Source organism: Enhydra lutris, unplaced genomic scaffold (genome assembly GCF_002288905.1).
Source record: "Enhydra lutris kenyoni isolate GAN:26980312 unplaced genomic scaffold, ASM228890v2 scaffoldscaffold35, whole genome shotgun sequence".
NCBI lineage: Eukaryota > Metazoa > Chordata > Mammalia > Carnivora > Mustelidae > Enhydra > Enhydra lutris.
In genome coordinates, this window is record NW_019154119.1 from 22349253 (window position 1) to 22368075 (window position 18823).

Here is an 18823-nt window from a genome sequence, read left to right on the forward strand (position 1 = left end):
AGCACCCCTGCCGGCGGCTGAACACACTGTCTAAACAGTGGGTGCTGTGGCCAGGGACTGTCCACCCGTCTGACACTCTGAGTAATGTGACCCCAGACCCTCTCCCGTAGCCCCGGGCGGGCCCTCCCCCCCCCCCCCCCCCCCCCCCCGCCCAGCCCTAGGTGGAAGAAGAAGTTCCCTGACTGGGAGAGGCAGGTTCACAAATGTCTATGAAGGTATCGGCTACGACGGAAGCCAACATCGGCCGACATCCCTGCTCCGGAAAGTCGCGTAGCCGCTGTCTGCCTTGCTCTGGGGCAGGCCGCGAGAGCAGGGGTGTCTGGGGCTTCCAGCACACGGCAGGCCTCTCTCAGCCAGGCCGTCCACCCAACCATGTGCGCCAAACCAATGCCCAGAGCCCAGATCCCAAAAATCCTGAAGATAAACCTAGAGTTGTCCTCCTGAAATGTTAGTCTCCGTGTGTTTGGAGAAAATTTTCGGTTAAAACAAAGTAAAAATCAATTCAAAATATTAAAATAAACCTTAGCAAAGTAAATGGGTACTATAAATTCTATAGAATGTAAACTTTGCCATTAAAAAGAAAACGCAACACCCACCGGCCTGGGGCCTGTGAGGAGCCTGAATCACGCCCACCGTCTTTGACAACCTGCGCCGTCGGGGCTGTGGGCTCTCGGCCCTCGGCGGTCGCCCACGGTGGGGAGGTTTCAGGAGCAGGGATCAGCCTACCACTGGCCTTCAGCTCCCGCCTAGATCCCCCCTCTCTTCCCCCAAACGTGCTGACGGTGTACCGCCGAGCAGTACTCCCCGAGACCTTATTATATGCCACGTCTCGCTCCATCGCAGCCAGGCAAACAAATGTTTTCTAGCTCTTGGGAAAACCACGGGTTTATAAAATCATAAAAAATAGTCCTGCAATTCCTCCTTGACTCTGTGCCCTTCCACCGTGAACGCCGTGATTCTGTCCAAAAGTGGTGTCTTTTAAACAGACCCCTGCACCACACTCACTCCAGGAACGGCTTCTTTCTCCCGCGCCCGTTGCCGCTGGACCGTGCAGCCCACTCCGGCCGAGGACGGGAGGCCCCTCACCCACGGCTACGTGGTGCTTTCAGCGGGTCCACTTTCTTCCCCTTCGCTGGAGGGAGCGCTGGCTTTTCTTCGAGCCTGGGTATCCTGACCTTGCTGGAGAGGCCACCAGTATAGACGGCGCCAAGACCACAGAGGGTGTCTCTTCTGCCCCCAGGTGTCCCGTTCCCGGGTGTGACGGTCAAGGCCACATAACCGGGAAGTACGCCTCCCATCGCAGCGCATCGGGGTGCCCCTTGGCGGCCAAGAGACAGAAGGACGGGTACCTCAATGGCTCGCAGTTCTCCTGGAAGTCGGTCAAGACGGAGGGCATGTCGTGCCCCACGCCGGGCTGTGACGGTTCAGGGCACGTCAGCGGTAGCTTCCTCACCCACCGGAGGTGAGTGCCTTCGTCCTGGTGCCGGCCCAGGGAAGCCCCACCGGGTGGCCGCCCGCTCCTCACGCCACACCCCCAATTCGAAAAGAAGGTGGGAAACTGCCCCCAACTCATGGCCTGCCCTGGTGAGAAGGGGAAGCCCCAGAGGTGTTTGGGAAGCGAATCCCACTCCCATCCGTGGGTCGGGACGGAGGCTTTGGGAAGCCGGGATCAGGACCCACAGAGAGAAGCCAGCTGGGACTCTGCACACACACACGAGTATGTGCAGGTTAACCCTTTGGGCTGAAGAAGGCGGGAGGCCCCATGTGGGGAAGGAGGCTGGCATTTGGCACAGGGCCTCCCGCTGCACGCCTGGGCCAAGAATGTATCAGGAAATTTCCAGAAAAGCCAATCGTCCCATTAATTTTTACTTGCTTATTCTTAGGAATCCATAGAGTTCGATGGTCTTAGCAGAAGCCCCGTTGAATCAAAGGGCTCCCCGTGGAAGGGTTAGGATGGGCGGTGTAGACAAATCACATGGACCCGGTTGGGCGTGGTGGCCCGCGGTTGAAGCCACAACCAGCACAGAGGGAGCACGTCAGTTCACACACCAGGAGTCGTGGGAAGTTTGGGAGTATGGCACCGAGCCTTGAAATATTCCTCGAAAGGAAGGTCAATTTTTAATTGTTAAAGGAATCCCTGCTCAGGTAGAAAACTCAGACAGGATCAGTGAGCCCAAAAGGAAGCAAGAACATCTTTCCCTGACCCAGTCTCTCAGTCTGTGGCCCTCGTGTCTCCAGCGAGACACGGCGGTGAACAGAGGCCCGCGCGGCCCCGCGCAGGTGCACGTGCTCAGGGCACACTCAGCGCCCTTTCTGTCTCTGTGCTCCAGCAGACCCCACGGCTGGTACTGGAATGGCCCAGGTCCTGGTGTGCAGACACTGACCCTACCCCCGGGATTTGCCACGGGCCCCCAGGGCCAGGAAGGCTCCCTCTTTGGCCCAGGCCCCTGCCAGAGCCCAGAGGTTCCTGGAGGTGACCCACGACGCCTGCCCCGCAGGAGGATCACCAGCTGCGGTGGATGAGCCCAGGGCTCTGGCTGTGTCCCCGGCTGTGGCCCGCCCTCCTGCCTGTATGGGGCAGGAGCTGGGGACGTCTCAGGGCATTCAGAGGGCGTCTGAGGCAGGGGCCCTGCCGTGGGCGGTCGAGCTCCACAGATGGTATGCTGGCACTTAACAGAAGGGCTGCCTCTGTGTGCCTGCAGGGGTAGGGCTCTGAGCCCCAGGAGCTGGGGGTGGAGCCCATGTTTGTAGGGTGTGACTCTGGGAAAGGGGACGAGCGGCACCGAGAGCAGAGCTGACAGCATTTTGTTTCCATTGTGGTAAAAACACACCTTCCCATCTTCACTATTTTGGGGCGTACAGCTCAGTGACATTGAGGTCACTCACGTTATGTGGCCATCCCACCATTCAATTCCAGGACTTTGCCCTCTTCCCAAACTGACACTCTGTGCCCATAAACCCTTGCTCCCCACTCCCTCCCCCAGCGCCTGGTGCCCACCATCAGCTCTCTGCTCCCACACCTCGGGGTCCCCTCCAGGACCTCCGGTGAATGGGATCCTGCAGTTCGTCCTTCTGCGTCTGCCTCATCTCACTGGGCACGGTGTCCCCCATGGGCGGCAGGCGTCAGAATGTCCCTCCTCAAAAGGCTGAACCACAGCCCCTTGTTTTCGTGTAAGCTGTTGGCAGGCAAACCACGATTCCACAGAGGTGTACGAACAGTCGTCCGGGCAAGAACTCGGCCAAGGGTGCAGAGATCCATCCCTTGGAGGCTGTGGCCCTGCTGTGTGGAACGACAGGCGGCAGTCCTCCCAAACCCTAAGGCCTCGGTTAGGAGGGGCCCCCAGGAAGACCCCATTGGTGCACTGAGATGCGGGGCTCCTCCTACGACCCCCAGTGCTGTGAAAACAGCAGGTGTAGAATCAGAAGGAAAGACTCCACTGACCCAGAAGTTTCCTACTCTTCCTCTTTCCGCCAAAATGTGACAGCTCCTGAGGGGTCAGGGATCGTGGTCGGCAGTGCCAGGACGTAAGCAGTAGAGGAAGCCGGAGCATGGGTCTGGGGCTGCCGGGCCCACTGAGCCCCTGTCCCCAGTGTCCTCCCCAGGGAGGTCACGGCCGCGGGGCAGCTGGGCACGAGAACTGTAGGAACCACTGAGCTCTGTAGGCACCCCCTTCCCCACAGGCTGTGAAATTGTTTCGCTTATTTTGTTCCTTCGAGGCTGGGGTCCACACTCTCTACCCTGTAAGGGAGGTGGGGGGCTCCAGTCTGTGTCCTGAGTAGGGCCGTTATAAAGGACATAGAAATTGTCTTATTTTATCTTAAGGATTGGCTGAGTCTTCCTTAAAAAGCAATGTTTAAATGAAAAATAAGTCATTCAAAACCAAATACGTTCTCATATAAATCAGACAAATTTCTATTGGAATGTGTGTCTAATACTCCAGCAACAAGGAAAGTAGAGTTCCTTGTTTTCGGATTGTATGGCACGTTCTTGTAACTCCTGCCCACCACGATCAAGGAATACTTCTTGAGTCTTCCGGAGGGACCAGTTCTCCCCACTGGGGCTGCCCCCCGTCCCCACTTCCTTCGAAGGCCAGCCATGAGCAGAATGAACACCGTCGTTTGGAGCAGCAGCCGTGAGGCCCATCCCCTGACCGCACGTGCCTCCCTGGGGCTTCAGGGTCTTCCAGAAAACGCAGCTGGGGACCGCTCAGCGAGGAGTCCCGTGACCCAAACCAGCCTGGGATAGGCCAGAGGGCAGGGGGCAGGTGTCAGGGGAGCAAGTGGGGTGCACTGAGGGTAGAAGAGACACAGGTGGGGGCCGTTATCCCCCAAGGGGTCAGACGGGTCGGGGGGCACAGCCTCAGGGAGAGAGAAACAGGGAAAACCGGGGACAGAAGAACACTGAAGATCTGGGAGGACGGGCGGGCAGAGCTCAGGGGAGGTCAGAGCCGGGCCGGGGTCAGGGCGGGTGCCCCGAGGAGAAGCTGCTGCGGAAAGGGGTGAGTAGGCAGCGGGCAGCCCCTCAGGACCCCGGTGAGTGTCCACCAGCCACTCGGGCAGCACCCAGTGGGCGTGAGAAAGCTACGCAGGTGGCTGCCTGGCAAAGCCCTGGGAAACACCTGGGCACCGGAGCCGGGGCTCACTGAGAGTGGGCGCGGGCGGGCAGGGGCGGGCAGAGACTGGGAGGGGCTGGCTGCCCCGGCGGTGCACCCCACTGCCCGGTCTGAACCCGCCGGCCCCTGGACCTGGCTGTGTCTCCAGAACCATCCCCTCCTCCCAGCCAGCCACTGAACCCATTTCTCGCCTCCCTAGAACTCTCTTCCCCCACCTCCCCCTCGGCCGGGAAGAGGCCTGCTCACCCCCTGCGTGTGGGGGGCTCTGTGTGCCCAGCAGCGTCGTAAGCGCCTTCCCGGGCTAGCCCTCTGAGTCACGGTGACAGCCCAGAGGCACAGGTGCCCTCGTGTCCCCAGGCCGGGCAAGGGACGGGGCTGCGTGGGGCATGCCCGTGACCGGCAGACCTCACAGTCCGGCAGAAATCAAAGTCCCCAGGGCTAGCCTGGGAAAATTAACCAGCAGTCTTAGAACTGAGTCTTATCTTTCACTGGGCTTGACCAGAATGAAATTTTTTTTTCAAAAAGCTCGCGTCCTAGACCCTCTTAAACTTTCCTCCCAGACCCAAAACCTGATGTGTTGTGTTTTCAGTTTCCTTACAGTTCATCACAAGTGGGGAGACGGCCTTTTCCCAAATGTCTGTTTTGCCTGATTCTTGCCAAGGGAATTTCATTAACATGAGTTCTCCCCCCCGGGGCTCCTCGCCATCGACCATCTCAGTGCTCTGGGGAGCATCTGCATTTCCTTCCCATCCTCCCCAGGTAGACCCAGGGCACCTCAGCCCCTGTTGCAAGGGACGCTGGGAGATGTAGTCTTCCCAAGGGATGCTGGGAGATGTAGTCCACCTTTGGGATGTAGGGGAGTTGGTCTTGGAGAGCCCAAGGAGAGGAAAGCTGATGCTGCCCTGCTGCTGTCGGATGCTGAGACGCCCTGGCTTCTTACCAACACAGACGTAATCACGGAAGCACAGCACCCTGGGATCTGTGTGGTCCGGATGTTAGATCAGACAACCGACACCAGGAAGGCAAGACGCTCTTCCCTGGGCGCACGGCCCACAGAGAGGGAAGTTGTCCAGTGGGCGGCACGCATGGACCCCTGTGTCCACTGGAGGACCCAGCCTGGGCCACGCGCTGTACAGTGGCTTGGGAAGGCATCAGGCAGAGCGCTGGGCTCCCTGTGGGCCTCCAGGAGGTGTCACCGGCTCTTCTCCACTAGCGGCTCACAGCCTGCGGGCGCCCTGTGGCCCCAGGGAGGAGGATCGTGCGCTCTCTCCAGAGTCACCCACACTCCTTGCGCTCCTCCGACCGCCTCCTGCCATGGCCAGTGGTGCGCCGGCCATCACAGACCCTCACGGACCCTCGGGGCAGACATGCCCGGACCTGTGGCCCCCCCGACGCGCGAGGCTGGGAGCCGTGAGTACCGACCGTCCCTGCAGCAGAGGTCCCTGCGTCCACGCACCTGTCTCAGCCTGATCTGCAGAGTCCCCTTTCCAAATGGGGTCCTTGTTGCAGGTTCTGGGGGCCGGAACATCAACGTGTCTTCTCGGGGGGACAACTGACCCACGGCAATGACAGAGGCTGGATTTAGCTCACAAGCAGCAGGAGAGACAAAAGCAAAACTGATTCCTCTCTGTTAGGACGAGCTTCCTCAGCACAAAACCCAAATGGGCTCAACAAGGTTCCAGTTCCTTGTCAGGTAAACGGGGATGGTGCCGGGGCGACTGTGACCGTGGATCCCGGCCCCGTCATGCTGCCACCAGACACTTGGCGCTGCCTCTCAGGGCTTATGTCACTGATGAGGGGCTGGGCACCGCTGTCTCTCGGCCGCCCACTTGGATGTTCCCTCTGACCCCTGGACCAAGAGTCCAGGCTCTTGGCCGCCCCGGTCGCTCCAGGCCGGAGTCATCCCTGAGGAGGAAGAGCCGCTGGGCTCCCTGCAACCCTGACCCACAGAAGGGGAGAGAGGAGCCGTCGATGCAGACTCTGGGCATACGGCCCTGTGCCCGATGGTGGCAGCCGTCTCTCTAGGACTCCTGGGCCACAGGCCAAAAACACATTCATCTCCACTGACCTCAAAATTCCACTGAAATGGCCTGCTCTCCTTTTACAAACCCATGAAGTAAAAATAATAAAAATGTAGAAAGCAAAGGTAGTTCCGTCCCCTGCATGGAGTCCCGGGAGCCAAGGTGCTGGGGGATGCAGGTCTAGGGTCCGGCTCTGAGGGGACAGATGAAGGCAGGTGCCCGGATGGACGCTGGGGTGGGGGTGGGGGGGTGGAAGCCAGCACGTGAGCACATGGCGCGGCGCACGGGCCCCAGGACCCTGCAGTGGGACTCCACGCAGCCTTGGGAACAGCAGGAGGTGAAAACCTCTGTGAGAAGAGCGAGGCTTCAGACGCCTCGTGCCCCCACGCCCGGCGGGAGGGGCGCTCCGTGCCGGGGACCCCGATGTGTGGGAGGCAGGAATGCTCCGTGCAGGGTGAGGCCCTCCACCTCCGGCTCCCAAGCTGCTGTGGGCACAGCCTCAGCCCATGTGTGTCCCCTCTGACCTCCAGACAGGAGGGGAGCCCCCCCGAAACCTGCAGGCCCCAGGACAGGCCTCAGTGGGTGACACTCGGTAGATGGGAATGAACAGCTCAGGACGACCCACCATTTAAGGGAAGCACTAACTTACACTGGCGGGACGCAAAGCAGGCTTTAACAAAGAAAAGGACAGAGAAAACGGACATTTCAGGAAAGAGATTTTTTTAATTTGTCAGCAGATAGAAAGGAGCACAAGCAGAGTAATATGACAGACTCCTCGCAACCCAAGAGAAATCAAAGGAACACGTTCTCTTTAAAACAAAGACAAATGACATAAAAAGTTCAGTTGGACGGTTAGAGGGTAAAGTTGAGGAAATCTGTCTTAAATTATAAAATGAGAAAAGAAGACAGTTTTTAAAACCTGGAGAAGGGTCCCTGGGGCTTGCTAGCCTAGCGCGCTAACAGGAGTCTCCAGCAGGTGGGAGAAGAGAGGAAGAATGGCGGTCCGCACGCACGGAGAGAACAGGAGAAGCAGCCCCGGGCGCAGAACACTGTCCCCAGGCCGTCCTGCAGGTTTACGTGCCCGCCGGGTAGTCCCTCCTGCCTGATGACCCTCCTGCCGTGCGTCCCTCCCGCCATGTGTCCCTCCCACTGGGTGTCCCTCCTGCTGGTTCTGGACTGGGGAATTGAAACCCCCAAGTGCCGGGAAGCAGGGGCTTGGCGCCTGGGCATTGGCATCTGGCCACGCACGCCACACCTGTCCCATAAGCGGGCTTGCAGAAGCCGGTGGGACTGTAACTCGGGGCCAGCAGGTGTCTGCGCTACAGGCCCAGTGGCACCAGCCAGATCTGCTCTCTTGCAAGTGAGACGTGAGCCGCTGACGCCACCGTACCCAGAGTCTGTCTGAGGCCTGCGCCTCGAGATGTCTCCCCCAGCCTCCCCAGGTGGCCAGCAGCCTCCGGACTCGCAAGCCCGGGGGCCCTCCCGTGGACGAACCCCTGCCCCCACACCTGTATAACCACGCCTCCCGGCAACAGTCCCTTATTTCGCTCTTTCCAGCTGGAAGATTCTCCTAAAGGAGGTCCTGTGGGCCGGGTCCTGACCATAGGTCTCCCTCCCTCTGTCCTTCTGAAGCACTTGCCTGCGGCCCACTCTGGTCTGGGTGCCGGGGCTGGAGCTGGACGTCTCGGGGCCAGCAGTTAGCTGCATCTTTCCAAATCCCCACTCAGAGCAATGCAGTGTTACTTAGAGGAGTTTCTGGAACGGCTGCTGGGTCCCAAGGGAAACACCCTGAGCCCTCGGGGTCCATTCCTCGAAGGGGAGGGTGTGAGTCCTGCAGCCATCTAGGCGCCCAGGAGCCAGCACACCACGGCACGGGGTCGGCACAAGCCCCAAGGGGAGCCCACGGACCTGCCCGGCACCCAGGTCAGTGCCTGGGGGCCGTTCCACGTCGGACCCATGTGGACCGTGCTGTCCCTGAGCCTGGACGGGCATGCTTGAACAAAGCGCGTTGCTCCGTGGGCCTGTCTCTGCCCGATTCAGTGTCCCAGCTCCAGGGAGTGTCTCTGGGAAGGACGCCACCCTCTGCATCCCTGGCCCGCCCTTTTGTTATCTCAAAACCAAGAGAAACGAGGGAAGACCAAACCGGGTTCTGCAGGTCAGCGTGCTCCGGAAGCCCCTGTTTCTATGGTGTTCAGAGGCTGCTGTCGTGCTCAGGTCTGGGGCTGGCGTTCTGGGTGCCCGCGGGAGGACCTGAGTGCGTCCCCTCCGCTGGCTTCACTCTACTGATCCCTCCCCTTCGCGGATCTGCATCCACGCACCGAGGCATCACTGACGTCTGACAACCTTCTTCTCAGGGCAGAGAATCAGGCAGGGAGAGGCCGAGCCCAGGGAGCAGCCAGACAGGGCCGGAAGGACATGGCCCCTGGGGAGCAGCCCCGATGGTCACAGACAGGGAAGACCACCAGGCTGCCAACTGGCCGGGGCCACTGGTGCTGGCCCAAGAGTCGGGGGCCAGAGACAGGCTAGCGGGGCTGGGGGGCAGACACAGACACCAACCAATGGCACCAGCCAACATGGGGCACAGAGTCCTGAGAAGACGGGGGAGGCGGGCAGAAGAGAGGGACCTGACAGTCCTGGGGGACTGATACCCATTAGTCCAGAACCAGCACCAGCAGACGCGGATCCCAGATGCAGATCCCAGCTGCTGGGTCCCGGGAAGAGCGACCAGGGCAGAGATGGCTCAGCCTCTCCGGGGCCCTCTGGAGCAGCTCCCAGACACAAGCCTCTCACCGACGGCTTATCAGAGACAACGTGGACATTGCTGTGAACCGTGAGAAGACATCTGCATGAACATATTTAGGAAGTCTCCGTGCACTGACGTGGGCAGTACTTGTGCTGCTGACAACCGTGTGATCCACACTGCAGTGGGCGCTGGGTGGACACAGGTGTAGAGCTGTGGTCAGGGGCCACCTGGCACCTAGTTATGGATGAAACATGTAGGAAATAAACATACATGTAATACTGGACACACAGCCATGTGCATGTGTGTCATTTCCATGTCACGAGGGCCAGGGGTCCCCTGGGGGTGCCCTCAGGTGGTGGCCAGTGAGGGGAGCCCCAGGGGCAGGTGTGAGGCAGCCCAGGCTCAGGGCCATGGGAGGTGCCCAGGGTGCAGAATCACCCTCCATGCATACACAGCCCGAAAGGGGAGGAGGGAGCCGTCCTGGGAACACGGTCTGACCAGACGCCTGCGCGTGCTCCTCACCCCGACTCTCCTCCCTGCAGGGCTGGGTCCTCCGAGACCTCCAAATCATGCCGCCTTGTCTTGTCCCCAGCTTGTCCGGCTGCCCACGAGCCACGTCGGCCATGAAGAAGGCGAAGCTGTCGGGAGAGCAGATGCTGACCATCCGACAGCGGGCCAGCAGCGGTGAGCGCCCCTCCCCCGCTGGGCTCCTCCCCCGCCGGGCTCCGCGGGCCCCCGGGCCGAGGGTCGTGATGTCTCTACTTGGAAAGCTGGGGCGCAGTCATTCTGGCCACAACTAAGAAGCCGGTCCCCTCGGCTCGGGGGGCCCAAACTCATCACTCACCGGGACCCCTAACAGTCCCAGAGATTTGCTCCCCAGAACTCCGGCAGCCCCCCTCGTGTCTCGGCCCCCAGGTCCTCCTGCAGGGCCTGAGTCCAGGACGCATTCCTGTCCCCTCCGTGCTCAACTTCCCAGTCCTGACCACTTGCAAGCACCCCTCCCACCACGTGCCTATGGGCGCCCGGGGTACGGAGCGGGCGGTCCCCTGGGGTGCAGAGTGGGGAGGGCAGGGGGAGCAGCTGACTGGGTGCTGGGGGGACCCCGTGGGACGTCAATCTGGGTCCTGCAGAAAGAGCATCACCTGCAACCACTCAGCAAACTGGGCCTTGAAGGGTAGGAGCGGGGACCCCTCCTCAGCATTCGGAGGCCTCTGGGAGCCGGGAGCCAGCGTGGAGACCGGTGCGGGGCCGGCCAACGGCGAGCTGGGGTGGCAAAGGCCCAGGGCAGGCGCCGCCCTCCCTGCGGGTTCATCAGAGCAGCAAGCACCGTGGGGCCTGGGTCACGCCTGGGCGAAGTCCCTGGACCCATCCCTGGAGCCGCGTGCCCGGCTCCGCCCCCGTGGACCCGGGCCTCTGGCGCTCAGGCTCTACCTGAGGCCGCCGCCCTCGCAGGAAGGCCAGGGGTTCTGGGGTCCCCGATGTTCATGACAGGTCCTGACCACAGCTCGGGGCCTCTGAGCGTGCCCTGCACTGAACAGCCCTTCCTGTGTGGCTGGCCACAGACGGAAGATGGCCTGGGCCACAGTGTTTGCATCTTGCTGGCATGCACACCAGCCTCCCAGCTTCTGCTCGACGGGCACTGGTGCCGGAGGCCAGAGCCCGATTAGAGGGAGCGCTGCCCCCAGACGTTCTGGGGCCCCTGGGGCACCCACAGGCCTGAGGCCCCACATGGGGCCGCCACCATGAGATGTCAGGCCCATCCTCACTGCTCTGGGCCATCACAGGGCAGCGCTCATGCAGGAAGATACTGCCACCAAGACTCTTTCCAGCCCACCTTGCGTGGCCCGTCGCCCCAGACAGCCCTGCGCCCACGCAGCCCCATGGGCCAGTGGGTCCGCTTGGTCAGCTTCTGATTTGTCTGGGAGGGAGACGGCCGGGAGCGGGGCTGTCCTCGCAGAGCAGGAGCGGGAAGGAAACACGGGCGGGTCATACCCAGTGAGGAGGGGCCGTCCCCTGGGGGGGGCGGTCGTGGGACGTGCGTCTCAAGGCGTCCGAGGCCATGTCTTTCCCAAGGGGTAGGGAGTCCAGAGTCCTCTCTCGGGCAGTGCCAGGCACGGCAGCTCTCAGAACCAGCGAGCCCTCGTGGATGAGAACAGTGGTGTGTACCACCTCCCGGGAGGCGCCAGTATGCCCCGTCCCATGGGGAACCACAGGCCCACCGGTCTGCATCCCGACACAGGAGGCCTGATGCGGGGCTCAGGGCTGGAGCCTGGCTCTCTGTGGCAGGCTCCGGGGTGCATGTGTGTGTGGCGAGGACACGCGTGTCCCAGAGCCCGGGGCCAGGCTGCAGCCTGTCGCTTCCCGTCTGCGCAGACCTTCTTCACGCCGGGACCAGAGTCCTTCTTACTAAGCCCGGAGCCCACTTGGTTCAGTGCCCGGGCTGTGGCATGGAATGTGGACAGTCCGGAATTGCTCGCGCCCCGTGTGGCCAACTCACGGGCAGCACGCGCTGCTCCTGGGAACGAGGCGTGAGCACCCCACTTTCCTCAGCAGCTCTGTTCCTCCTTCAGAACCTGGTTTTGGTGCTGCCGTAGCTGCGTCTCCCTCTCGCTCACTCTTGTTGGTATCTTGAGTATAGGACCTTCCTGTGGCTTTTACACATCCATAACGAAGGTGCTGGAAGCGTCCCTCGCTCCACATCCTGACCTGCACTGAGCGACAGGACCTCAAGGAAGCCTCCACTCGGTCGGCGGAGCCTACGCGGCCAAGCTGCCCCTGCGCTGGGCTTCTGGCTCCTTCTCTCAAGTGTGCGCCTGCTTGGAAAGGAGCTGTTCTAAGTGTCCTTGAGGCTCTGAAATCCCTTGTCCGTCCTTCCCGCCCTCCTCCTCCTCGTTCCGACTCTTCAAGCTTTGAGAAGAGTCTGGTCTCCTCTGCTCCCACACAAGGTCGCTGTGATCTCTCTCTCCCACTGAGCGGTCTCCCAGAGCAGCCGCCCCTCCGAAGCCCCTGCTGTCCCTGCCCCCCGGCTCTCTGTTGGTTCTTCATTGGTTTTTACCAAGAAGGAAATGAGATAACCCCTCCTTTTGCTTTCCTCTATTATCATAGAAGACAGGACGCCGGGGGAAGGGACTGTGACTTCTGTCACCTGCGCAGGCAGTTACAAACGTCTAACTCTCTCTGAGCTGCCCCGAGAGGAGGGTGTTGCCCTGGGACACAGGCATCAACGAGCCAGCCAAGGCGCTGGTTCCCGGGGCGCAGCCACTTTCTCCCCCCACACCCCAGTCTGCACTCCCAGGTCTGGTGTGCTCCCCTCTCCAGGAGCGGGCCTTGTGCTGAGCCCTGGGGCCCTCAGGGTGTCCGAGGCACAGGTGTACATTCATGGCTTAAAGGAAATTCATTTCCAGACACTCAGATTCCTCTCGATTCCTGAACCCAGGGGACGGAGAGTCCGTCCATCTCCTGCCAGTTCTCTCCCTGCCCCTCATGATGTGCTGCCCTCCCCACCTTCTCGGGAGGGAGACTACAGAGTTGGGCGCAAGTGCCTCCTGGGACCCGACAGGAGCGGCCTGCACGGCTGGGCTCTGTGGGCACAGCCCAGGAGCGCCGGCGCGCAGAGCCAGAGCGTGTCTGGGGGAGCCGTGTCTGCTCCTGTTTCCCAGAGACGAAACCTCTGATGCTCGCCTGTCCGTCCGTCCAGCGCTCCCAGAAGGGAAATCAGAGATGGGAGGGTGTCATGTGGTCCTTGCTGTCATTTTATTGGGTTTAAAACAACCTCTCTCAGGCAGCCGATCTGACCTGCAGACTGGCTCGGTGATGGCACTTGGCTTACGCAGCGGACGTCTCTCAGGAGTCCTGTGGGCTGAATGTCTTGGCCCAGGTTCGGATGGACACATATTTAAAAGACTGTGCAGCGTACGATTTTGGAGATATATGAAACTATTTAAATTTAGAATAAGAAATTTAAAGGATAAGACATAAAAAGGAACTCTGTTTTTAATTCTTTAATTCAGCAAAAACTGAGGCCCGCGGCGCTAGACCACATGCTGTGTTTTTCCTCTTTCTTTTCTTTTTAATGACGTGTCAGCTCCCAGCACAGAGTCAGCAGGACAAAAGCAGCCTGTGCCGCTTTTCAGGCCACTGAGCGCGCAGCCCACGGAGCTCGCGGGTCTCTGGCTTCTCAGACGACCCGTGTGTGCGGCGGGCTTCTCTAGCCGCCACCTGGCAAGTCCCGCTGAGTCAGGGGTCTTCTCACTGAGAGGAAGTGACCTCTTACTCCCGTTGTGTCCGAGGCGCACTTTGCAATGGAGGGTTGGAAGGACTAAGAAAATTCTCATCACGGAACTGTCACGTGGGAAGACACGGATTTATATCCCACGTCCACCACGTTTCGGATGCCGGGTTACACGCCCCCAGCGTCTCCGACCCTCCCCAGGGCGGTACAGAGATGGGCCCCGCCCTCCGGAGCCCTCTGTCCAGGTTGTGTGACCTCTGACCCTGCTTCCGAGTTGGTTTCGCATAAAGTTAAAGAGCAGGTAGTCACTGCTGGACGGGATCGGTAGCATGGCCCTCTGCTATGCCAGCCACCCTGCGGGAGACCACGTGCTCCCCCGGCGCTCCAGCGGACCCGCTCGAGGCTTGCGTCTGCCAGAGTCCTGGCCCAGCACAAAGGTGTCGACGTTCCGACTGTTCTGGTCGCTTCGCGTCCCCCCGCGCCGTGGATGGAGCACATCCAGCAGCCCGGCTGAGATGACTCCGTCGCAGTCTCAGACCCACGACTTCCCCCACCGCTTTCCCGCTTTGGGGTGACCTGGCGATCTCCAAACCGCCGTCCCGAAACGAGTTGTTTGCTCTGGGATTCCACGCGTCCACTGCCGGCGCCCACACGCTCCCTGGTGCTGGGACCGGCAGGCACGGAGCCGTCATCACCGTTTGCATCAGGGAGCCTCCGAAATCAAATGTCCCGACGGGACGACACGGAGGGTCCACAGCAGGCGGTCCCTGGAGGAGCCACCCCAGCCTCCTGCACGGGATCCCCCCCGCCGCCCTCACAAGCCGCAGCGCGTCCGCTCTTGACACGCGTAGCCGCCGTCCGCGAATACAAGTCCGCGCTCTTCTCTAACGTCTGTAGGAAATGGGTCCCTTTGCCTCTCGCTTCCCCGTGGGCAGCGCGTCCTGTGCGCCGTGGTTAGCAACGCCCCGGGGGCTTCTGAGCGAGTGACAGGCTGCGTCTGTCAGGGGAGCGTGGCTCTGGACAGGCCGCCAGACCTCGGGGCGCGGGACAAACAGGACGTGCGCCGGGGCTTCCAGAGGCCGAGACCACACGGGGCGCCGATGCGGGTGTCCACGGAGACTCTCACGCACGTGGCGGAGGCAGACGGTCTAGGGTCGTTAGGTCCAAAAACCCGAAGAGGGATGACGTGAAGAACCCACTGGGAAATGGGGTCCAGCACGGCCCCGGGCTCGGGGCCACACGGGAGGACACACGGGAGACGGTGGCTGCGCCTGGGCTGTTTGCTGCTTCGAGGACTGAGTGGCGAGCCCCACTGGGGGTAAAGGCTTCGGAATCAGCATCCTCGGGCCTTGGCTGTGGCAGTGATGTCATCGGCCTCCCAGGCACAGGTGTCCTGCCTGCCATGTGTCACGCACAGGAACTCGCTCAGGCCGATTCCGAACGGCGGGAAACTGCAGCCGCCATCTGGTCACAGGCCAGAAGGGGACAGCGAAACAGTGCGTCCCCGAGGAAGGGCTTGCCCCATTGCTGGAGGACTTCCTAGGAGCTGAGAACCGCTTCCGAGGAGGCAACTGATGGCGACTTGCGTGCCAGGGACGCGCGCCCAGGGCCTCCGTGATGGGGCCACGAGACCCAGGCTTGGAGTTGGGGGCCCATGGCCAGTCCCTCCAGGCGGGAGGATAAGGGGGACTTGGCAGGCTCAGGGCCCATATGTCCCCAGGGGGGCTTCTGGGGGACATTCAGCAGGAAGGACCCACTCACCTGGCCCCTGCAGGTTCTGGGTCTTGGGCCTTCCCTCCCAGTGCTGCGCCCCTTCTGTCTGCAGAGCCAAAGAAGGGCGTCTGCCCGGGGACCCCAAAGCCTAGACTCTGTTCCTGTCCCATGGTTTCACATGAGTATCCCCGCTGTGCCCTGTGACCTGCGTCCCGGCTTGTCGAGGGTGGTAGCCTCCGTGGACGTCCTGCTCTTCTTCCCTGAGTACCTTCTGCCGCGTGAGACCCGATGGCCAAAATGACACTGGGTCCAGATCTTTCCGGCCCAGCATGTCCCCCTGCCAGCAAGCAGCCTGGCCGCTCGGCGAGGCCCCCAGGCATTCAGAGGCTGCCACCGCCCCACGGTGTCAGAGGAGCACGTTGCCACATTCAAACCGAGGAGGAGTGTGCGTCAGTGAGAAGTGCTCTGTGGGGAGACCCCTTTGGAAGACGCCTAAACCCGCCGCCACAGTCTTCCCTGCCGTGCGGGCGGGAGGCGGCCCTGAGCACACACAGTGTCGGGGACCTGACACAGCCCCCCAGTGGCAGCAGAGAGACAGACAGACAGACAGGGAACAGAACCAGGAGGCAGGTGCTGGGCTGGAGCCGCTCGGGGCCGGGCCTCTGGTGGGCCGTCCCAGGAGACCTCACCCCGGCCTGCGGCAGCGGTGGGGTCTGCGGGCGCGTGGCCGGTCTCCTCCACGGTTCGGGGCCAGGACCACGAGGAGGGCAGCGGGAGGGATGGGCGGACACACAAACTGTCACTGTTTTTTTTTGAAATCCAAGAATATATTTTTTCCAGCAAATTCACTCCCAAATACAAAAGAGCAAGGAGCAGTGACTCGGTGCTGAGGTTCTGTAGCCGTAACGCAGCCCTGTCCCCCGTGCAGGCCTAGAGAACGACGAGGAGATCAAGCAGTTGGACGAGGAGATCAAGGAGCTGAGCGAGTCCAACTCCCAGATGGAGGCCGACATGATCAAACTGAGAACTCAGGTAACAGTGTTTGAGGCCCCGGACTGCGGCTGCACGTGCGGGCCTGGGGCCTGCCGGCCGTCGGCCTAGGGCACGCGCCCCCTCTTTTGGCTCCCTGCCCCGTGCCCCTGCCCCTCACAGCCGCATCCTGCTCGCTGGCGGAGGCCAGGGGCTGGGCTGCAGAATGCCAGGTGCTCTGTGGCCACTGCCGCTGTCCACACTGTGCACGCGTTCGCGAAATGCCGTCAGTGAGCAGTGCTGCGAACACAAGCCGCCCATCCCTGCACGTGAGCTGCCTTCCTCCCGGGACACGGCCTTAGAGAGAGAGCTGACATTCCCCAGAAAAGGGCAGGCCGGCCCCAGGGCAGGGTGGAAGATTGCGAGCTCCTGCAGGGGCCTGGCCCAGGTGCCCAGGGACCCGGGGGGGCGGGGGGCACGGTGGGGGGGGGGGCAGCCTTTACGGAATACCTACTGGGTGCCTGAGTGTGGGGCTGCGGTGCGTAGTCCTACTGTGTGCTCACCATGGCCAGCCAGATAAGCATCCTCTCCCTCGTATTATACACGTGGTGACTCCTTCGGCTAAGCCAAGGTGGATGGCCAAGATGCTGCCACTCAGTCTCCCGTCCCTGAGTCCCACGCAGTGTCCCAGGCTCTCTGGCACGTTTCCCGGAGCGGCCCAGGATCCTGGTGCCACATGGGATCTGAGATTAGGCCCTCACGGCACCGCCATCACAGGCCACAGGTAAGGCGAGGCACTTCTATCCTGGAAGAAAGCGGGGGTCTGTGCGCCCCCTCCCTGCAGGCCCCTCCTGGCCGCCGACAGTGTGGCTGGCAGGGGTCCGGGTCTGGCCCAGCCTCAGACGCCAGGTCGTGGTCATAGCTCTGCCACAGGCTGGTTCCGTCTGCGGGACGCCCCAGCTCAGGGAGGCGCATCTCAGGCTGTGTCCCCACCAGAACGCCTGAAAGGGGGCCCGTGGTGCCCGTGAGTGGGAAGGAAGCCCAGACGGCGGGCGCTCTCTACTGGGCCCGACTGTTCTGGGGGTCACTCTCTCACACCCAACTCCTCGCCCACAGCAGCCCCGTCCCGCGCTGGTCACGGGGTCGGCACGCTCACCTGCCCAAAGGCCCACCTGGAACAGGTGGGAAGTTTCCGTAGCATCTATCCACATGCACGGCTGTGATCAGCCCGTGGCCGGGGGCCCTCAGGAGGTGCTGGCCCCGAGAGGACTCCAGGGCCACACAAACCCCCAGGAGCCCCCATCAGCAGCGACTCGTTTCACCAGATCCTGGGAAACACCGGTCCTGACCTTTATCCTGCTCACGAGGGCGGCAACCCTCAGACCTCAGCACCTCAGTCCTCAGCACCCTGAGCTCAGAGCCCCTCCTCTGTGCAGGTGCCGGGCCACAGCCTGCTGGGCGCCCACTTCTGACAAGCGCACTCGTGACCCCCGGGAAACGAGTCTGCTCCGCGGGGCTCTCCCACCCTGGGACTGGGGCTGTCGCAGAGCCCGCGCAGGGACAGGGGCCAGACCCGAGCTCCCCAGGGCCCCCCCAGACACGCTTGCTCCTGTCACCACCACCCCCAGGCGCTTTGTCCCCGTGTAGGTCGCCACGAAAGGCCCGTGGCTTTTTGACATCGACGTGAACACGTGCTTCTCCAGACGTCGGCTCACCTCAATGTCAAAAGTGAATTTTAAGCGTTGCTGTGTGTTCTCGCTGTCCTGGCTGAGGTCCCTCTGGGGCCTGCCCTTCTCTGACAGGCCAGCGTCTTCAAGGGATGGGAGGATGCTGAGCTGTGTGGTTCCCAGGGCCAGAAGGGTGCGGCAGGTCAGAACGGACAGGCAGGGTGAGCCCCTGGGATGCGGTGTCAGCTCTGCCGCGGAGTGCTCCCGCCCGTTCCTGCAGCCCTCGGCTGGTACAAGGTGCCCAGGGACAACGCGGCTGTGGCCTCCATAGCCCACTTACCGGTCAGCCCCGGAGCACCTCTGCCTTCTAACCTCTGGCCTCCCACTTGTCTCAGAAAGTGCTGGAAGGTTGAGGTCTTGAAGCAGGGCTTTCGGCAGCCTCTGCGGCCCTCACTCCAGGCCGGGGTCAGAGCCCACAGTGCAGGACCTTCCTTCACAGACACCTTCTACCAGGGCCAGCTCGGGCCTTTCTAACGGGGCATTGCCACAACAGCCAAACCCGTGACGGCTCTACGAGAGATTAGAGAGGACAGCATCTCCCTCGTCCGCTTCCACAGCCCCTCCCCGAACAGGAGCGGGGTGAGCCCCATGCTCTCGCAGCTGGGGACAGGGAGACAGGGGCCAGGGGCAGGGAGACAGGGGCCGGGGGCAGGGAGACAGGGCCTGGGGCAGGGAGACAGGGGCTGGGGGCAGGGAAACAGGGCCTGGGGCAGGGAGACAGGGGCTGGGGGCATGGAGATGGGACCTAGGAACAGGAAGATAGGGGCCAGGGGCAGGGAGACAGGTCCTGGGGCAGGGAGACAGGG

The 18823-nt window shown here is 61.9% G+C and overlaps 1 protein-coding gene across 3 annotated transcripts in view; it reads left to right on the forward strand.

The window, feature by feature from the left end:
- The window catches only part of LOC111154049 (myelin transcription factor 1 like), a 128428-nt gene that overhangs the window by 107092 nt on the left and 2513 nt on the right, over positions 1-18823 (forward strand). For 2 of the 3 annotated variants that reach the window (XM_022513403.1, XM_022513404.1), the window contains exons 16-18: positions 1241-1462; positions 9970-10061; positions 16250-16353. In XM_022513403.1, the coding sequence (XP_022369111.1) occupies positions 1241-1462; positions 9970-10061; positions 16250-16353 (418 nt within the window). Of the gene's footprint in view, positions 1-1240; positions 1463-9969; positions 10062-16249; positions 16360-18823 lie in introns of all 3 variants that reach the window. The other variant, XM_022513405.1, reaches the window with a different exon arrangement.